Source organism: Gymnoscopelus braueri, assembly GCF_963280865.1.
Source record: "Gymnoscopelus braueri genome assembly, chromosome: 5".
Taxonomy (NCBI): Eukaryota; Metazoa; Chordata; class Actinopteri; order Myctophiformes; family Myctophidae; genus Gymnoscopelus; species Gymnoscopelus braueri.
This window is the reverse complement of record NC_137606.1, coordinates 31,502,460-31,524,766: the sequence shown is the minus strand read 5'-3', so window position 1 is coordinate 31,524,766 and position 22,307 is coordinate 31,502,460. Positions and strand designations below refer to the sequence as shown.

The following is a 22,307-nucleotide window of genomic DNA, read 5'->3' as shown; positions in this document are numbered from 1 at the left end:
TGCCTTCATCAGGGTGACTAAACAAGTTTGCAGAACAAACATGGCTTTTATAGTGACATGATATCACAGTCTCGTTACCATACAGATTGGTGGCAAGCAAAAAAAAATCACACCCTGTGTGAAGTGGGCGGTGTCTTGCTAGCTAATCACAATACTGAATGGAGTCGATCAATCATGTACAAAGGATAAATACATTTATTGAAACACTCTTTATGATGGACAAAACCATAACTTGAAAAAAACCAAATTTTGGTTTTTTTCAAGTTATGGTTGCTTATATAGGGCTATGCACATGTGTCATGTGACACTGGCCAATCACAGTCCTGAATAGGCTGTGATTGGCCAATCACAGCGCAGGATAATTCTACTAATTTCCTGGGCCCAGATCACAGCGCAGGAAAATGTACATTTTTCCAAATCTCACTTATAGGGGCGGTTTCACCGCCCAAAAACACCAAGACAAAATGTAGAGCCTTACAAAACCCACCAACAAAAAGGCACCGCCACGAGAGCTTGTTTTGCACCGAACTATGCCAGTCTCTATTTTAGATTGTGGAAAGAAAAGTTCATAGTCTGACCAGCTAATCCTTTTCATGAGAAAATCAAATGGTATGGGAGGTATATTGATGACATTTTGTTGCTTTTTTGGGGGTCTGAAGAAGACTTGTTACTATCCCATGAATGTCAACTATCTCAATGAGAATCTCAGATTGAGCATTGAATTCAGTAAAACAGAAAAAAATTAAAGTGGCTCACTTCACACCCATTTTCAGAAAAATCACAGATCGTTTTCACCCCCCAGGGCTGATTAAAAACATTCTGTTTGGACAATAAATGTGCTTTATAAATAAAGTTTGATTTGATTTGATTTGATTCACGTATGCCTCAAAAACCAAAAATGTTTTACTTGTCACTCAATACAGCCCAGAGGCAGCCCGGGTTAAGAACATTATAACGCGTAATTGGAGCATCATTCAAAACCCTACTTTATGTGATGTGTTCACAGAGCCTCCTTCTTTTTCTCACAGACGAGCACCTACCTTAAAAGACAATCTAATACGCAGTGACCTGGTCCCCTTAACAAAGCAGAGTTGGCTCTCCAAACCCACAGGCAATCACAGATGTGGCAACTGTAACTATTGTCATCACATTGTAAAAATCTAATATGTGGACACTCCATGGGCCAGGAACGTATTACATCAAATTAGGTTTGTCAATTGTAACACAACTTATCTGGTATACAGGTTGGAGTGCGAATGTGGATGCTTCTATGTAGGTCGAACCAAAGGAAGACTGAGGGACAGGGTGTCTGAACATGTTTATGCCATCAGGACATGTAATGACGAGTACCCTATGGCTAAACATTTCAGACAGGCTGGTCATGGCAGCCCAAGTTCCCTGAAGGATATGGTTATTGAGGTGGTCCCCAATTCCCGGAGGGGTGGGGATAGACTCAAACACCTTTTACAAAGGGAAACCTTTAGGATTTTTAAACTCAAAGCTATGGTGTTTCCAGGTCTCAACGAGGAAATAGAGTATTCAACTTTTTTATAATTGTTCTTTTCTGCTAAGGGGTGGGTTGGAATTGCCCTCTTATAGTAATGTTTGCAGTGACTTTCTAATTAATTCAGTATTGGAGAATGGAGATGATATTGTTGATGTAGTATGTTGTTGCTTGATTATCCTCACTTCTGGTCACGTGCTGAACCTATACTATGATGTCATTTCCTTTCTGAAACACATAGCCTTTTCTTGTTTTCTTACAGACTGTTTTCTTCTGTTTGTTTCTTTTTGTGTGTGTTTATAAGTGGTATATGTTAGGTTTCTTGGTGGGTTTTGTAAGGCTCTACATTTTGTCTTGGTGTGGGTTTTTAGCCTGCCACCAATCTGCATGGTAATGAGCCTGTGATATCATGTCCTATAAAAGTTTACCCTGATGAAGGCATTGTTTCCGCAATGCATAGGTGCATTTTTTATTATTACTATTCATTAGCCAAACTATTAAAGGCTTTTTAACTTTTCCACAAGAGTGCCTTGGTCTCATCCCTTTTTTTGCATCAATTCTGTCACCCAGTTGTACCAAAGAAAGAGCACCTTGTTTTTTACTTCAGCCAAACAGATGCGCTCCTTCCTCTCTTTTTTCTGTTTACGCCCATATCATATATTGTTAGCTTGTAGATCTGTCCATTTTGAAGCGTGATGACGTTTATGGTCTCACGTTAGAGTTCCCGGTTGCCTTTTATGGTGTTAAATGGGGCGTGGATGATCTACACGGCAAAAAATAGCTACAGTCGCAAATCGCGATACACACAAATGAAGGCAGTAGACAGCGTTTGGTGAATCGCATGTGAGATTGTGCTCATCAAAAATACGCACCGCTTTAGTCACTTTATTTAGGCACTATTTACGACCAGCTTTGTGAATCAGGCCTATTGACTGTAGCCTACTACATTCCTTGGATCATGATGCAATTCCCCATATAGGCTCCACCCATTTCAGACTGACAAGATTTGGCATTTTCTTCAAAACACACGTTTTTGCTACTCTTTGGAGTTGGAATTAAATGTATAACAAATTAATGTCTGTTCCATTTTATTTTCAGATTCCTTGGAGAATTACGCTGGGCTACACACACCAAGACAATCTGTGGACTGCAGACAGGGCTGCAGTGCCAACACTCCTGGATCCTGCAGGAGTCTCCTGGATTTCGACCATGTCTCCTGACAGTGACAGTCTCCTGGATTTCTCCTGGATTTGGTATCAAACTCCCAAAAACCACCAGAACACAGGACATTACATCAACTATGTTAAAAAGTTTATGGGGGAGGACCCCCAGACCCCCCCCACTTGGGGGTGCGTGGTCAGTGCATGCCATACAGAGATATTCACTTTTAAGTAATGAATGGTTATTATTAAAGATGGCTCTGTCTTACATTGCTTCAGTCATCAAATCAATTTCTGTAGGCCTACTTTTAGCGTTTTAATGGATTCAATTATACCCATCATTTCCCAATGATCAAACTTCCCCAAAAACACAGGAAATGACATACTCTGTTAAAAGGTTTTGTGGACTCTCGGTTGTAAGTGATATGCGCGCGTTTGTGCATGTGTGGTGGGTGGGTGTGTGCGCGCAATCCACACACAATCCACTTCTTCCTCACAAGGCGCAATGCTTGAGCATCGACTGGATTGGCAGCAGTGTCACTGGGCTCGCACAGATTGTTAGATCTCTGAGGGGGAATACGCACGCACCGTTCCAGTGCAAGTGCAACAGGTCTGGATCTGGATGGTAGCCTACTATTCTTAATTGGATTGTCTACTCTTTTTTCTTCTTCTTTTCTCTCCGAACGATTTGAACGGAAAATAAAGCTATTTAAAATCCGACAGAAATAAGGTGGGTGTTTACAATATTATAGTCGATTGAATGCAGGATTTACACCAATAAAACAGGCTAGGCCTACAGGATACAACCATAAAATATGTAGATTAGGTCTAGGGCCTCGACCTTAGGCCCATTAGCCTAATTATATTTTCTTAAATGTCGCCTATCCTGCTCTCTGATGTTGATTGCCTTAATTTATTATTTTTCAAATAGTCCTGACAAAAGGTGTGTGAAAACATCTTCTTTCAAACAACTTTAAACCACTGTCTCTCTCTGAAACCCCACCAACCAGGGATCATCACCATGATGCCAGGCAGCTTGTGGTGTACATTTTTGTCAAATTGTTAATTTTGCCATGGACATACAAATATTACCAGGAACAGATCTAGACCTAAATGTAGACCTATATAGTGCTGTGGCAGTGTGGTCCTTAAAGTGGGTTGAGAGACCTTAGGGTTGAGGTTCATTGAACGTGGTCCAAAAGGACCATTACAGGTTTGTAACTCAGAGTGTACTAGTGTACAAATAGAACCATGGTTCCATTGTTTGTACACTCCTTGTAAATAAGAAATTGCGCACTGCTGTCCTAGTGGATCCTAATGTGCCATAGTGTCATGGTAAATTAGTGTCATACAAATTCTGAAGAAGGTCTGGAGACTGACGTTCAGTATGAGGGTCTTATGATCAAAATAGGAACGTTATAATGTTATGTAAAAACTAAATCTAACATTTGCCACGGACAAGTCTTGCCACAGACACATTTGTCCTTGTATGGACATATTGATGACCCCTGCCAGTGCCACCAAGACGTCTTTGTTTTTCTTTCTTACTAAGTTTGTTTTCCTCTTTTTAATCTTCACACTTAAATGGTCTAGCAGCAGCAATGTCACAGCTGTATTACCGGAAGGCGAACAGCGCCGCCTACAGGGACCGGATTCCCCTGAGGATCGTACGGGCCGAGTCGGAGCTATCCTCCATGGAAAAGGCATACCTGAGCGCCGTGGAGAAGGGCGACTATGGCAGCGTTAAACAGGCTCTGGAGGAGGCCGAGATCTACTTCAGGATCAACATCAACTGCATCGACCCCCTGGGCCGCACGGCTCTGCTCATCGCCATTGAAAACGAGAACCTGGAGATCATTGAGCTGTTGCTCGGCTTCAATGTGTACGTGGGGGACGCGCTGCTTCACGCCATCCGCAAAGAGGTTGTGGGTGCAGTGGAACTGCTGCTCAACCACAAGAAGCCCAGCAGAGACAAGCAGGTACAGTCAGTCATTACCCATGGATCACACGACGCTCGTCCGTCACGAGCGTCATGGCTGAACTTCAACTTGTTTTTTGCACTTTCTCCATTTACAAGCCATACATCTACACAAACGTTCAGATTTCAAATAAAGTGCTTACCTCACGACCACGGATGTTACAATTCTACTCGGGCCCCCAGAAGTACTCGTATCTTCCGTATTGTTCAATGAAAAGCATTTTAACCCGATTGGTGGCCATTTTCTCCATAGGCTTTCAACGACGGGAGTAACGGGACCCTATGGGTTGGGAGGGGTATTGCACTCGGATACATTATAACTCTATGAGAACATGGCCGCCGATCGGATTGAAATGTTTTCTTATTGAACAATACGGAAGATACGGGTATTTCTGAGGGCCCGAAGTGAATTGTAACATCTGTGGCCATGGGTTAAGCACTTTATATTTGAAATCTGAACATTTATGTAGATGTACGGGTTGTAAATGGAGACAATGCAAAAACCATGTTGAAGTTTGTTTCAGGGCCAGTACAGTCATTGTCTCAGATCTATGCTGGCCTCTGCTCTGTGCTTATTCCCTAACAAACTGGTGATACATTGTATATCACACACACACACACACACACACACACACACACACACACACACACACACACAATAACTCACAGAACCTTTATTTAACCACTTAAACCCTATGTTGTTGAGCTGAGTCCCTCGGGACTCTTGGCTCTATAGTGACTTTTCTGTTTTCGCCCTACATAAAATGTATTTGCTGAAAATAGCTGATCGATCTGCTATTTTCTGCTAAAGTTTTCCCATAATACGGGCGGGGTTTAAGTGGGCTTCTTACACTTTCCATGTCTTTTTTTGTTGTTTTTTGTTCAGCTGATGTTAGTACATTTCTGTCTGAGCCACTCTGACACTGCCCCACAGATACAGATTTCATAGGCCTACACACAATTAAATTGTAGGGAATAGAATAGAATAGAAGTTTATTGTCACATCACATGAATTACAAGTAAAACAGTGGGTGAAAAACATTGTAGTGCAGCTTAAAACAACAACAGCAGTTGAGAGTGCAAAAAAGTGCAAAAAACTTTAAGATCGTTTAATTTAAAAACCTAACGACACTCATATTAATAAATAGATAAAACAACAATAATTAAGTCCAGTGTGTCCAGAGTGTACAGCCAGTCCTACACTACTGCTTATTTAGCAGTCTCACTACCGTGGGGAAAAAGCTGTTTAGTGTCCTATTGCTGGTACTTGGGATGCTAAGAAACCGTTTACCAGGGCGAGGGTTTCTGCAGGCCTTGAAGAGTTTATGGCTGGGGTGGTAAGTGTCTTTGATGATCCGATAATGGGTTGTTGCTGGGGGGGATCTGGTATTGCAAGACTTCCGCATTTAAAACGTTACTGTGCATGCTCCTATCGTCTGAAACACTGATGCGTCTGCTCTATTGGCTCCAACGTTGGATCCAATGCCAAGAGTGTACTTCTGGCTGGGGTGTTTCATGCGATGGGTGAGCAGCTTCATCGAAATAAATAGGTGGGGCGGGGCCGCCCTGAGAGACTGAGAGATTAGTGTCCTAGTGTCCTTGAGCAAGACACTGAAACCCTAATTGCTTCCGATGAGCAGGTTTTGCAGGCCTTGCATGGTTTCCTCCGCCGTCGCGTGAATGGGTGAATGTAATGCACATTGTAAAGCGCTTTGGATAAAGGCTATATATAATAACTACCCTGTGGTTGCATCTGCTAAATAAATAAAAATGTTAGAAAAAAGGACGACACCAGCTACCTGTCCTGTACCAGGATCAGGGTGGAGGTCTGTGGGTTTGAGAAGGCCACTAGTTCAATGATTCATTGTTGTCATCAATTGATTTTTAGCTGTGACATTCGCAACTGGTATCTCTGAAATACATCTTCCTTGCTCGTGTCTTTTGTGATGTGTGTGTGGACTGGGTGGGCTGCAGATTAATTGCCCCTCCTGGGATATAGTAAATAAAGTCATCTGAATCTGTCAGTCCAAGAATTTCAAGCGCAAACCGAGAGATGTCAGAGCTTATCACAGCTATGTTGGCACTGGCAATCTGTGTGAAATGTGAATGATCTTCTCCAGACTGGGTTCAGAGACCTTAGCTGAGATAGGTCTAATTCTATCCCTTAGCTTTAACCATTTAAACACCATATGGTTGAGCGGAGTCCCTTATAGCTCTATGCTAGTGTGTTTTCTGTTATTGTGGGGAAAGCTTTAGCTGAAAATTGACAAGCTTACATCACGTCATAAGCTTGTTGATCTGCTGTTTTCAGTGAAAGCTTTCCCCACAATACGGATGCTGGGGTTTAAGTGGTTAAATCTGGTAAAGATCCAGGGAAGATGCGATTATCTATGTACAGCACAGGGGCCAGGGCTATATTTATTTTGGTTACCCAACTCAGAGATTATTTTCATCTGAAACAGGTTGCCTTTCTGTTTTTGATGTTCAATTCTAAGCCTTTTTGCAAAAGACTTGGGAACAAGAAGGCTTTCTCCACCTGTTTGATAAAGGACAGCTTAACAAGCCCTTGTAGTGCTGTTGACATCTTTGTAGAGTTTTATTTGACACTGAGGATTTTACCATGGATGAAGTCCATTACAGCGTGAATCCAGCAGTGTGAATTTAACTAATTGTCTAAAACGGACCCCATTCTGACTCTCTGAGATTTAAACTCAATTACACCGAGGATTTCACTGTGCATGTGTTCTTCTGTGGGAAAGGAAAAAGGAATTGCTCCCACCTTATAGAATATTCTGCCAGTGGCAGAACCACAAGCCATTAGCTTTATTTAGTGTTAGACTTGCTGTCTGAGGGTGCGGTCACACCTAACTTTGATTCTGCTAATGTGGCCGTCTTTTTGCAATGGTTTTCAATGGGAACAGAGCGTTTTGTTGCCGCACAATGGCCAAAATGGACACCTTTTTTTTTTTATCCTAAATTTAGAAATTCAAATTGAATGGTATCTGCTGTTTGATGTGAATAGTGCACACAGTTAAAAGCAGAGCCACTAGATGGCAGAACTCCTACTTTACAACAACAGCTTGATTTTGCAAAAAAAACACCAGGATTAGAATCATCTCCTTTTTTTCCAAAGGAATATTTTGAAAAGTTTAAAATCACAATCAATTCAAATGAAATTGTGATTTTGGTGAATTGTGACACCCCTACTTGCAGTATTGTAGAAAAATAGCTATATTTAGAAGAGACGTATTTCAGCCTATAGCTTTCATCAGGGTGAATTGCACTAATTCTAGTTACATGCTTGGCAAAGGCGCTGTTTATTGTTTATTATTTTATATATTATTTTGGCAAAATAACAGCATTGCATTATGTTAATTGTTTTTCAGGACAGTGTAATTGTGTGGTCCTCTCTTGTTCTTAGGTACCACCGATTCTCCTGGACAAACAGTTTTCAGACTTCTCCCCAGACATCACTCCAATCATCCTTGCAGCCCACACCAACAACTACGAGATCATCAAGCTGCTTGTGCAGAGAGGCGTCTCCATACCTCAGCCACATGCCGTGCGCTGCAACTGCGGAGAATGCGGGGTCAGTTCAGACGTGGACGGACTGCGGCACTCGCGCTCTCGCATCAACATCTACAAGGCCCTCTCCAGCCCATCTCTCATCGCCCTCTCCAGCGAGGATCCTTTCCTCACCGCTTTTCAACTCAGTTGGGAGCTGCACGAGCTCAGCGTTGTGGAGAACGAGTTCAAGTCCGAATACCAGGAGCTGTCCCGGCTGTGCAAACAGTTTGCTAAAGATCTGTTAGACCAGACCCGCAGCTCCAGAGAGCTGGGGATAATCCTCAACTACCGTGATGACATCAACCCTCTGCTGGATGAGAACGTGAACGATCTGGCCCGTCTGAAGCTGGCCATCAAATATCGTCAGAAAGAGGTAAGCTTGTGGCTCATCTATGACATCAGGTGCTTTTTCTTTTTTCCCCCCTTTTCTCCCCACTTTTAGTCGTCATGCCAATTGATTTCTCCCCACACACATTTATTTGTGTCGTCACTGTTGTTGTATCCTACTGGCTCACCTACCAGTGAGGAGCCCCCACCGGGAGGGAGGACGTAGCGCCGCCCTCCGTCCTACTCCTCCCGCCCAACACTCCCTGCTGAGAGGTGCCCCCCCCCAGCCTGTAGGAGTACGTTCTGTGACAAATATCATCCTCCCCACCCGGCTTCCCTCCACCGAACACGGTCGACAAAGCCGGATGCACCACGGTGGATTCGAACCGCTAGTCTCCGGGGTGGTGGCGCAGGCACTTTACCGCTGCTTCACCCGAGCGCCCGAAATCAGCTACTTTTGGGTCCATTTTTACACTCATTGTTAAATCAACACTGAGGATTTTACTTTGTTGTGGTGCACTGCAGAGTGCACACTGCAGTGCTGTGGTGATGAAGACAAAACAGAGTCAGTACTCAGTATCATATCATATCCCATTCCCATCTATTTATTTATTTACATTTCACTGTACACTCATCATGACACACACACACACACACACACACACACACACACACACACACACACACTGTGGTGGAAAGTAACTAATTACATTTACTTAAGTACTGTACTTAAGTACAATTTTGAGGTATTTGTACTTTACTTGAGTATTTCCAATTTCCAATACTTTTACTTCTACTCCACTAAATCTCAGAGGCAAATATTGTACTTTAACTCCACTACAATTATTTGAGAACATTAGTTACTAGTTACTTTTCAGATATAAATTATGATATTATGAAACATACATTAACCACTTTAGCCCTGTTTTATACATAGGCTAAAATTCAAAATTTACTTAAGTAAAAGTACAAAAGTATTGGCATCAAAATGTACTTAAAGTACCAAAAGTAAAAGTACTAAAATGTTTGAAAATAGCAGATCTACAAGCTCACAACGCGTCGCGAAGCAAAAGTACATTTTGATGCCAATACTTTTGTACTTTTACTCAAGTAAATTTAGAATTCTGGACTTTTACTTGTAACAGAGTATTTTTATTTTGCAGTATTGGTACTTTTACTTAAGTAAAGAATTTGAGTACTTTTTCCACCACTGACACACACACACACACACACACACACACACACACACACACACACACACACACACACACACACACACACACACACACACACACACACACACACACACACACACACACACACACACACACACACACACACTCAATATTGAACACATACAGTACAGTGATGGTTTGTAGAAAAGCATTGTGGAAATGAGCTGGAAGTGGACTGGGATGGGTGGAGACGTCCTGTGGGAGTTTAGAACAACAAGTAATTGCCAAGACGTCTCTTCCCAATGCATTATGGTAGCCCTCTCAGGCCCATGGTAATAGGATAATTAGGGATAATGATGCCATGGTAAACTGATGCAGCATTTGCCTGAAATTTAAACTCGTAATGTTTTAATAAGGGCGTTACGGGGAAGCTTTTAATGCTCCTTAACATCTTTACTGGAATGTTTTTCTCATGGATTTGATGCCAACTTTGTATCCCTGATGTATATCTAGCTAACAGTTTTTCATCATTTTTCACATGCTTGGATGTTTAGTAGGTTTACATTGTTTGTAGGTTTACATTTTGTTGATTTGATTTGTCTGATCTGAATTCTATTCATGTAGGATCATTAGCTTTTATTTATGTTGCTTAAGCTTTATCACTTTTGGAGATCTTTTAGGTATTTGCTGTGTATCATGGATGTACTATTGTTTGTTTCGTAGTGTATGTTTGGCAAAGACATGTCATTTAATTCCTTCACACAGTGCAGAGTGCAGAGTTTTGCCAACGCATGCACCAAAACAAATTTACTGTAGCCTAATATGGCGTGGTATTGAAATCACACACATGTACAGTTCCCAAACAAGAATACTGCATTTGACACACACACACGTCACACACATGCACACGCACACACACACATGCACATAATATATAAATGAACAATCACAATTTGCAGATTACACAGAATATTGAATGAGAGAAATCTGTATCGATTTATGTGTGTGGGATCTACAGAAATTGGAGCTGGTAGGGTCACACACATATTGTGACATGATGTATAAGCCTATAACATTGTCATGCTTGTGTCCTAGTGTTCACTGTCCAAAGACAGTCTCCACATAGCCTGTGTGTTAATTATGTAATGGCAGTCCTTTATTATATGCCCGCTGGAGGAGTTTTGCACTCTACAGAGTGCACCTATATGCTTTAAACTATAGTTTTTGTGGAGAAAACTGAATTTTCTATACATTTCCCATGTCAGTGGGGTGTACGACAAGTTGAGGATTTTAGGTGGAATAACATTGCCCCCTTTGGAGTATCAGAAAAACTGCATTCAGAAAACCTGCATTCACACTCATAAGTGGATATAGTTGTTTATTATCCTTCAGTACACACTACACCAGTCATAGCTGTGTGTTTCAGGGGTTCGCTAACCGTATCCTGTAAGGCTTGAAGAATTTACACCACCAAAGTTCTCTCTCACCCTTAACTCATTTAAACGTTTTACAGATTTGTTATTAGTTTTGACTTTATCAAGTCACTACACACTAGCCTCAATCTACCATGATGTTCCACTTTGAGTATGCAGACTAGGGTTCCACTTCAGAGAAGAAGTAGCCAAGCAAGCATTCACTCGCTTTAAAAACCTGATCTATACTGCGACACGTTGTGAGCGTGTAAATCTGCTATTTTTTACAATGTATAAATTAAGCATTAGTGGATGTAAAGTAACTGAAAGCTCACACAGTTAGTTTTGTCTGTTTCCTCTTTTCTCACATTTTTTATTCTGAACATTGCCCGTTTCATATTTGACACAGGGGAACAATGATTATTAGTAACTCTGCAATATAGTGTACTGGTGGTCAGGACGAATAGAATAAACTTTCTAATACCATGGATGGTTATGATCATAACCCTAATGCCTAAAGTACTGTATACTCCGTCATACTACGGTGTTGCACGTCAGAAATACCCAATCTACAATTGCATGTGAGCTTATAGATCTGCTTTTGGCGCGCTATGCCGTTGTACAGTGAAGCGAGCTCCATGTGAGGTTCAAAGCCTGCTTGCTCATGATGAATATATGAACAATATTTTAAATATTTAATATATTAAAACATAATAATCATCTTACTTGATTTTTCCCCCCAGGTAAAATCCACTGATGTAGTGTGGAGGACTTGGCATGGTCTCTAAAAGTGTTCCAGACTGTGAAAAGAATTGAGCCTATAGGCTGTTCCATCGTAAACCCCTTAATAACTTACTGAGTGCATTTTATTGTCCTTTCACTGTGAATTACGATGCTATAAATCTTAAAGTGTTTTTTATTTTATTTCATGTTTTTATTTTATATTCTTACATCTTCATCCAAAACAGTGTTGGCGTTCATGTTGATAATGCAACAATTTTACATGCATGACTAGAGCATGACTACAGATAATTCAAATCCTGTAAAACATGTCAACCTACAGCTACTGTGTGAGCAGGGGTTCCGAAACCTTTCCATGCACACTTTCCCCCCAAATAGCCCTAGCCTCTTGCTGTGGCCCCTTTATTTAAAATGGATTTAAAAAAAGAGATTTTTTTTACATTTTAGATTCGTTTTTGACATTTTTTGACAATAATCACATGTTGAAAATACCGTAGGTGTGCCAGGTTGAAAGTGGTTAAAATGGCACTATAATTGTATGAATTGGAATTTAATAGAGTCCACACCTACTTTCAAGGCTTCAACCTACTGGCTTCACTTGCAATACATTTTATTGAGTACAGTTCTGGTCAGTTGGACCGAAACATTGTGCTATACTGAATTTGTATTGAAAGTAACTATTTGAAAACCTTGAAAACCTGTGGAATAAACAGTACAAGTTGCAGCCATCCAAGATATCTGATCGTCTGTTTGATGAATGACCGTATCACATAGAATTCAGTGCTCTCTGCCCTACTACAATGGGGATCATTTGGCCATAACAAAGTTAGGCAGACATTAAAGTCCCATCACCAACTGCAGATGTCCAGCAGATGTTTATATCAAATCTCAGAGGGTAAAGAACATGGAGGAGGGGAAACAGCCAGTCCTCGCAGCAGAGCAAGGAGTTCTTTTTGCAATATGTCTCCACTCAGTAGCATTTGTATTGTGTGCCAAGGATATTTTTTACTTTTATATTTTGTAAAGGTACAGTATACAGGACAATCTGTGGCTCTTATGCCTCCCATGGCTGGAGTATGGAAGATTGGTGCTTAAGTTGTTTTAGACATTTGGCACTCACAATAATACAGTTGCAATTTAATATATAGGTTATTTAACAATATAACCTATATAATAAACTACCACCAAACACCATCACTACCTACCTCTTTCTGTCTGTCTATGTTGGCCATTCATTCTCCCTCTCTTTCCCTGAGTGTTTCTTCCCATTCTTGCTTTCTTTCAGTTTGTTGCACAGCCCAACTGTCAGCAGCTTCTGGCGTCTCGCTGGTATGATGAGTTTCCAGGCTGGAGGAGGCGCCACTGGGCAGGGAAGTTCATCACGTGTGTGTTCATTGGCCTCCTCTTCCCACTCTTCTCCATTTTTTACCTGATGTCTCCAAAGAGCCGCTTTGGCCTGTTCATCCGGAAGCCCTTCATTAAGTTCATCTGTCACACAGCGTCCTATCTGACGTTCCTCTTGCTGCTCCTGCTGGCCTCACATCACATTGTCCATAACAACCCCAACCGGCAGGGCCCAGCGCCCACCACTGTGGAGTGGATGATCCTCCCCTGGGTCGTTGGTAACACACACACACACACACACACACACACACACACACACACACACACACACACACACACACACACACACACACACACACACACACACACACACACACACACAGTCACACACACATAAAGCTGCTGTTGTTGCTTGTCCCAGGATAATCAGTGCTACTCATACAGTTGAGTGCAAGGCCACCTGAACACAACTTGATCGTAATGTGCGTACTAACCCTTTATCTCATTTTTTATCACAGGCTTCATATGGACAGAAATCAAACAGATGTGGGATGGTGGTTTCAAAGACTACATACATGACTGGTGGAACTTAATGGACTTTATTATGAACTCTTTGTACCTTGCAACCATTTCTATGAAGATTGTTGCCTTTTTCAAAGTATGATCTCCATGCATATTTCTATCTTTCGTTATCTTCATGTTCCTCATTATATTGTTGACATTTTGCCACAGTCCTCAGGACCAATAAAATGACTATGTTGCTGCATCACATACCGTAGGTAGAGTGAATGTTGAGTGAACCTTCTCCTTCTTTCCAACAGTATAGTGGCGTAAAACCCAGAAAGTGTTGGGAAATGTGGCACCCAACGTTGGTGGCTGAGGCGCTGTTTGCCATAGCCAACATTTTCAGCTCCTTGCGCCTCATCTGCCTCTTCACTGCCAACTCACATCTGGGACCGTTGCAGATCTCACTGGGTCGTATGCTTCTGGACATCCTCAAGTTTCTCTTCATCTACTGTCTGGTGCTTGTAGCCTTTGCCAACGGCCTCAACCAGCTGTACTTTTACTATGATACAGCTGAGGAAGAGGATTGCGTTGGCATCCGTTGTCAAAACCAAAACAATGCCTTCTCAACGCAAGTTTTTTTTCCCCTTTTTTCTTTTTCTTTTTTAAAGACACATCTGTATTGCCCATAAATATGCGTAAGTGACTGAGCTGCAAATAATTTTATTGCATTCTGTTTCCTTGTTTAGGTTGTTTGAGACACTGCAATCTTTATTCTGGTCTGTCTTTGGCCTGATCGGCCTGTATGTGACCAATGTGAAAGCACCCCATGAGTTCACTGAGTTTGTGGGCGCTACCATGTTTGGGACCTACAATATAATCTCCCTTGTAGTTCTACTCAACATGCTGATTGCAATGATGAACAACTCATACCAGCACATTGCTGTAAGTGGCACATCCATCGTCCACAGAGGTCACACTCAGAAAGGATCCGTTTACTTGTTTTAATTGTACATTTTATGCCATTCCAAACCACAGAATGTTTTCGGCCATCCGGCCTTCATCAATGTGTTTGTGTTCCACCGGATGGACGAAAATGTTCTGTGGTTTCGAATGGTATAAAGTGGACGATTAAAACAAATAAATGGATCCTTTCTGAGTGCTACTGTATTTTTTTCACTAATGTTAACAGTTTACTAGGACAATGCACCAAACGGTCAGTGCATGGTGGAAAACAAATTGACGTCCACCATCCACATAATAATATTAATAACATTAATAATAACACTGCTACAAAATGTTATTATTGTTCCTATTGCAAAAATGTTCTTGTTCAATGTTTTTCTACCTTTAGGACCATGCTGATATAGAGTGGAAATTTGCAAGAACAAAATTATGGATGAGTTACTTTGAAGAGAGTGGGACTGTTCCTTCTCCATTCAATATCATCCCTAGTCCAAAGTCTGTTTTATATCTATTTAGATGGATGAAGACCAACATAATGAAGAGAACACGCACAAAAAAGAGAGAAACATTTGGAACCTTAGGGGTAAGATCCGAGTTTTGTCCTCTGCACTGTGGAAATGTCCTATGTTTTGAGACCATGAAATCAAACAGGGTATTACTACGGGTGCGTTCAGAAATTACGCACCGGAGCGCATTCGCCTATTCGTTTGTATTGGCCAGTGCGCTCAGTGCTGTATTTCCGAACGCACCCTACATATCATAGGACCGCTAAATGTTTTAGAAGCTATATTTACTGAGGGCAAATAATAGAGAATGTGAACCCTACTGTTACAGTAAGTGCAGAAATAACACCAATATCTTTTGCAGAGACGTGCTGCTGAAAATGTACGGATAAACCATCAGTATCAGGTATTGATTTGTTCGTTTTTCAATTATAGCAGTATTTATCTTAACACCTAGAGTGGGCCGCTATGCTATGCCCATATATGGCGTTCTCTGTATCTGTCAGTCCTTGTCCCTTTTATGCCCATATATGGCGATCGCTGATGTCATCAGTATGCCCATGTATGGGCTGATTTGTTTGTGCCTGATGCTGTGACGACACATTGAAGTTAGACAACACACTCCATATTTGGGCGTAGCTGCAATTTGAACTCCTTACATGGTTAAGGCTGACCTGAGCGTCTTCCCTTTTAAAATAGGATGTGCCAATTTTAATATAGGATGTGCATTGTCAACACTTAGCAGTCTAAAGTAGTTATTGATCCAATCTGATCCAATTCTCTACCTGTTTTGACTGATTCTATATATTTTTCAGGAGGTGTTGAGGAGCCTAGTAAAGAGATATGTGGCTGCAATGATCAGAGATGCCAAAACAGAGGAGGGCCTGACAGAGGAGAATTTCAAGGTAATGTACAGTCATTAATGTACAGGATACACCCTTGGTACCTCAAGTACTTGCATCTTTATTGTGGTTGTAACGTTTATCTTTTAATGACTGTCAGGAGTTGAAGCAAGATATTTCCAGCTTCCGCTATGAAGTACTGGGAATGATGAAGAGCAAAAATCACGCTGGCCGAGCAGGTAAAGTTGCTACCTCCAGCTTGGTTTACCCTGACCATTCATTCAAATATTCCCCCAAATTTGCTCCTGCACAACCACAAAAAAAGCTCCACCTGTATGATGTCACTACCTCCATTCTGGAGCAGAGTGTAGCAAACGGCACTAACTCCGTGGCGTCCACCGGGCTGGCCAATGGCTCAGTGATCCCATCCTACGTAGGAAAGCAGACCCATAATGACGTCATGGGTGTCTCAGGCAATGGGATCCAGAAACTAAGTATGGGCAAATGTCCCTCTCAAGAATGTGATGAAATACATTCTTTGTCTGATGAGTCTGTGAATGAGGAGTTTTTAGACTGTGAGGGACCAAAGCAGGAGCAGCTAATGGTCAGGGAGCTGTTGGTGGAGGTTGTGGAGGAGGAGGAGGAAGAAGAAGAGGAGGAATCAGAATGACGGCATTCAGAAAGTGGAACATTCTCCAGAGGAAGATCCTGCTCATGGAGTGACTAATCATTAGTGGTTCAATGAAAGACTTATATTATGAGAATATTGGAATGGGACTTGGAAACATCTTGATCTACATGTATATCCTGGAAAGCAGAAATGTTAATCAAGTGAATTTGCCTTACACTGCATCAGTTCACCTAATATATTTCAATAACATGAAAATGTAGAAAGGTCATGGACCTTTGCCAACCATCAACAGTGTAAGAGGTTGAGGAATTGGTGTGCTAAGATAACAAGTATGTTCAACAAAGTAACTAATGAAAGAAGTAGACAACAAACCTGGCACTGATCTAAATAATATACGTACAGTAGCATCAGTAAACACCAAGAAAAGTAAAAGAAAAAGTTAATAGCATCTAATTACAGGGTCCCCACTCAAATCAAATTGTCATTTTCCATGACATTTCAGGGGAACAAACATTTTGCGAATGGTAATATTTGGAAAAGTAGTTGGAAAATATAACGTGTTCTTTGAAAAATCACATTGGAATTGCAATGTCCATGACATTTCCATGACAGCTTGGTCATCAATTCTCATGACTTCCATGGTTTTCAATGATGTGTGGACTGGGAACCCTGATATTAGTCAATGAGCAGGAAGTGCAGACACAAAGATAACAAACGATAGAGACACGGCCGGAAGCGGAAGGCCTACAAATTCACGCCCACTTTTGAGACAGCGCCACTACTCGAGGTCCGTTAGAACGATGAACTGCAGCTGCCAATGCAATCTCTATGAGAGGCATTGTAAAATACCGTAATTTCACTGGTTAACTACTGAGGCTGTAGCGATTTTTTTTGTGTTCTAATAAACTGTCCCATTTGTTTTATTTATCCTTTTTAATGTCCCATATCTGTCATCTCGATATAATACCCACAATATACTATAATATACTCCATCAGTGTGTCAAAAGTTCTAGCTTCTGAAATCTTACGTTAAAGTGGTCGCATGTAGGGGTGGGACGATACGGGTACCTCACGATACGATATATATCACAATATTAGGCCCACGATAACAATATATCACGATATTCGACGATGTTCGATATATTGCGATATCACGATATTCGATATATATTGCAAGAAATTTCACCAACGATATATCACGATAGTCCTTGTATTCAATTCATAAACACATAAAATAGCACCAAACGGTTCAAATCATCATTACACAAATACAGAGTAGGAAAAACAACGTATCACAAACTTGAAAAAAATAAAAATAATTAAAAAAAAGTTGTTATTTTTTATTTTTTTAATATCGATATTTTTCGGCAGTATATCGATTATTTATCGCGGGAGAAAGTATCGCGATATATCGATATATCGATATATCGTCCCACCCCTAGTCGCATGGTATATACGTCACGGACGCATCCCTTGAGGTTTTCAATACCCAGAAAACCGGCGAAAGTGGCCGTTTTCAATATGTTTTGGTCATTATCTCTGGAACGGAAGCTCCAATCTGCTCGGTTCAAAGCTTGTTGGATGCGTGACTTTGAGGACATTAAGCACGCAGTGACACATTCGGGTTGTTTGGGGTTTCTAGGGGAGGCGAGATCTTAGTTGGGCAGGCGACCGCCTGTCCTGCCTCTACAGTGGGTACTCCACTGGTCGGTGCTCAGCGCTTGTAAAGACAGCGATGTCACTGAAATGCGACAACTTGTCTGTCTGCCGTCTACCCTCTGCTTTGTTAACATTATGGGTAACTCGTTAAAGTGGCAAATTAAATGTGAAACATCAACTATTAAGAAAACAAGAAGATATGTTGACAAAGACACTCCATACATTTGGAAACATATTTTTATTTAAATCAATATCGTCTCCAGTTAATGTAGGAATATTTTAAAAGTAGGCTAACTCTCATATCCTCTCATAGGGAATGCATTGGCAGCTGCAGTTCATAGTTCTCACGGACCTCGAGTAGCGGCGCTGTCTCAAAAGTGGGCGTGCAATTTGTAGTTCCCATGTTGGTCTATTGCATTCTGTATGCAATCAGTGCTTAATTGCCAATGCAATTGTCAAGATATGCCATTTCCACTTGAGATCTGACCAATTATGTAATTTTTCTTGACCTGTTTGATCCAAAACATAATCATCTCTCAGGACAGCCTATTGATCATTCCCTCAAAGTTTCATGTAAATCTGCATATATTCATGATATTGACCTAGTCCCTCTTTGTGGCCTTAACCTTTGACACTTTTGAACCCAAAACTTGAGAGAGAGAGAGATGCTGCTGACTGAAGGATCATTCACTTGAGAAAGATTGTTAGGTTGTTTGCTCAGGGAATAGTGGAATCAACAAGTGCACCTACATTATAAGATTGTATTGATAGCATCTATTTCCCAAGAGCCCTGAAACTGCTGCCTATCGTCTTTTGTTGCACTATTGTTTCCTCGTTACCTGTGTTCATGTATGCTACAAACAAAAGTAAATTATTCATGCACAGAATAATGCACTTATGTACTCAGATTATCGTTTAACTGTTATTATTGCAGTTCATTTAAATTTTTGTCTCCTTAAGCCATACCAAATGTGAATATATTACATACACACGTTTTGAATGTACTGTATATTCACGTACACTATATGCCTACTGTATTCTGTAGAAATGTTACTCTGTATGCAGTCATTAATACTAAACCAGTGTTAATGCATCAATGTTTCTCTAAATGTTTTAACAGTTGTATGCTTAGAACCATTGAGCATGCAAGCATGTTATAACCTCATAACAAACCTCAAAAAGATGATTATCATTATCCTGTTTTTTACATTTTGTTTTTTTTAAGGTTGAGGGTCCCTCACATACTGTATAGTGCTAACACTTGCACTGATATTCTTGACATAACTTCATAACTCAAAGCTGCAAGCAACATGGGGTCACACTGGGTTTATGATACCATAGCAGCCAATAAATCGCGATTTTCAGATTCCTTCCTTTCTGGAAATTATACTTGTTCTACTGTATGTCATTGACCGTGGATAAAGGTTTCCCCAATGTTAAAATGTAACTGTCTTCGTTCCCATTTTAAATGTAAATAAGTGTTTTTACAAGTATGTGTTTGGGTGGAGTTCTAGTTCAAAGTGTAAGACACGCTGCATACAATTACCCCCAAACAGGGACAGATTGCTCCTTTTGGGAATTGGCTGCCACTTTGAAATTCCTGGATTGTACACTTAATTAAATACAGCGATAGTTTTTTTGTATTTTCCATGTGCAACAGACATGCATTACGTGCATTTTACTTCCGCACCCTCCAACCCCCCACCAAGGTCATAACAAAACAACAAAAAAGACAGAACATGACAGAGCAAAAAATAAGTAAATAAACAAGTAAATAAAAATAAACGGTCAGACAAACTAAGACATTTTAGGGGTAAAGAAAACCCTCCTAGATTTGTTTGGGGCTTTTCTTTTGGCCTTTGATTAATCATGTTCCAAAGATATAGCCATAGAATCATGTTTCATCTTCATAATGAGCATAATTAAACTGTTAATTGCCTGAATTCTTATTTATGCTAAACATTTCCCAGCATAAGAATATTGTTTTAATCAATTTGAAGATACTTTCAACAAGTCATTATGAAACAAAATATGTGGAGGGCTGGTGAGCATGTTCTTTCTGTTCCGCCAAATTGTGAGAGCACAGCCTATCTGTATTATGAGTTTGTTTTCTTCTCGTGCTATTTACAGTCAAATTCCCCAGTTCATCTTTTTCCCCTTAACCATGCCCCTGCCACTGGAGCCATGACCTTGAATTCCTTCACGACAGCCATAAATTGTGTGTGAATGCATGTGTAGCCTACTGGTGCTTACATGATTTCATGCATTTATGAATGCATAGACCTATGTTTTGTTTTTACCCTGGTAAGTGTTAGTTCGAGTCAAGTCGAGTTCCAGTCGACTAAGTGACATGAGTGCTGATATACACAGTAGTCTACAAAGAATACTCTTTTATGATGTTCATATGCAGTGGATGAAACTTATCTAGCTAGCTAGTTTAGCCATGTCTTAGACTTTAGCAGCACAGTTTGCTATGTTTTCTCTACTGGCATGAAAGACATCCAGCCCTCTTTTATGCTCCATGGAACAGGAGTAGTTGGATGGGAAATGACTTTCATGCTCACATATGGTGGCCTTGGCCAGAGACTAGAACATCATGTGGGCAGACCAAAGTGATGGAAAAGGTGATGCTATGTGCCCTCCAAATGCCTGATTTATACATGGTTGTGTGCCGGTGTCCCGCACCAAAAATAGCAGATCTACACACAAAGTATAAATCACCCTAAAGCCTACTTTATATTTCATTGTACAGTATGAAAAATAACAGATTTTCAAGTATTATTTAGACTGGAAGCAGAGAACATTAAAGTACACTACTGAACCACAAATAACCATTTTGAAACCTGTTTCACACATGTTTATACTCATTTGGTTTTAATCATTTCCTTTTCCTCTTGTTTTCTTAGTTCCAGACTCCTATCATACAAACATTTTCCTAAACCTCCTAAATAAGTCTTCTCAGTAGTCTTGCCATCCAATATATCTTGGAAGGCAATCCATCAATTTCTTTGTATCCGGATAATTAATACAAGGACATGTTTTTAAACAAGAGCCCTGATATTAGATTTTGTTGTTGATTTCCTCAAAATAGAAATGCCATTTCATTCCACATGGCTCAATTTAAAGGGAATCATCACTCAATTGACGTTTTCTGTTATGCTATGAAAAATATTCAGAATCAGAATCAACTTTATTGTCACAACACAGGATTTCAGGTGTAAGAAGTGGGTGAAATCTGTTTTTGTGTAAGCTCCATCATTTTTGTTTTCAGAAAGAGAAAAAAAAACAGAAGGGGGGAGAGCAAGGAGGGAAAAAAAGTGAACATGATCATCTTTTTCCCAATACCATAACATTATTTGGGAAATCTTTACTTTACTTTTGGTTTTTAGCTTTGCCATGGAATTATATCCAAAGTCCCAGCTAATAGGTTCAGAAGAGCATGTTGCAATCGTTAATCTGAATGCCTGATTGTATGAGCCACTTTTATTTATTTTGAGCAACATTTACTTAATGTATTTTTTTCAAATGTATTCAAAGATTTTCTTAACTTTTCAAAATCTAAAGATTTCACAAAAAATCTGATCTACAAGATCACAACACATCGAATCGCAACACGTGAGCTTATAGATCTGTTATTTTTGAAAAATGTTGAATATGTGGTTAACATGTAGTACTACTAACAAGGAGTTCCACACCTGGGGTCTTTATAAAAATGCTCTCCTCCCATTCCCCACACTGCCACTAGGTGGAGTGCACTGCATTCTAGCCAGAATGTTGGCATTTGATAAAAAATTATGTGATATTCCTTTATTTTGTGTGAAATTACCACAGACAAGCTACATCAGGGCTCTGCAGTTACAAATATTCCATCTGCTCTGTATTTATCCATCATGAATCTGAAATAATTTCTCTGTTGTTAAAATGATTTACCGTTAACTCTGGAAAGTGTTCACAAAGGCAAACTTCATTATCAGGATAGCAAATCTTCAAACTA

General features: G+C 40.4%; 1 protein-coding gene across 3 annotated transcripts; it reads left to right on the top strand.

Moving 5' to 3' along the window:
• The first annotated feature begins 3,198 nt into the window (after nucleotides 1-3,198).
• Nucleotides 3,199-19,760, top strand: trpc4b (transient receptor potential cation channel, subfamily C, member 4b). Of its 3 annotated transcripts, none has more exons than XR_013933223.1 (11): nucleotides 3,199-3,394; nucleotides 4,258-4,643; nucleotides 8,064-8,582; nucleotides 13,150-13,486; nucleotides 13,727-13,866; nucleotides 14,030-14,343; nucleotides 14,462-14,657; nucleotides 15,195-15,261; nucleotides 15,546-15,587; nucleotides 15,997-16,086; nucleotides 16,184-16,225. XR_013933223.1 is itself a non-coding variant. In XM_080429478.1 (11 exons), the coding sequence occupies exons 2-11, from the start codon at nucleotides 4,266-4,268 to the stop codon at nucleotides 16,691-16,693; spliced, it is 2,721 nt and encodes a 906-aa protein (XP_080285604.1). In that variant the 5' UTR covers nucleotides 3,199-3,394; nucleotides 4,261-4,265; the 3' UTR covers nucleotides 16,694-19,760. The 3 variants fall into 3 exon arrangements, 2 of the variants coding, with proteins under 2 accessions (XP_080285604.1, XP_080285603.1); XM_080429478.1 differs by having other exon boundaries at nucleotides 4,261-4,643; nucleotides 15,067-15,261; nucleotides 16,184-19,760; XM_080429477.1 differs by having other exon boundaries at nucleotides 15,067-15,261; nucleotides 16,184-19,760.
• Nucleotides 19,761-22,307: the final 2,547 nt, after the last annotated feature.

Coding starts and splice junctions, on each gene's coding strand:
- trpc4b (XM_080429478.1), top strand. CDS start 4,266: ATGTCACAGCTGTATTACCGGAAGGCGAACAGCGCCGCCTACAGGGAC. Junction 14,658..15,066: donor ACTCATACCAGCACATTGCT/GTAAGTGGCACA, acceptor TTCTACCTTTAG/GACCATGCTGATATAGAGTG. Junction 15,588..15,996: donor GGATAAACCATCAGTATCAG/GTATTGATTTGT, acceptor TATATTTTTCAG/GAGGTGTTGAGGAGCCTAGT.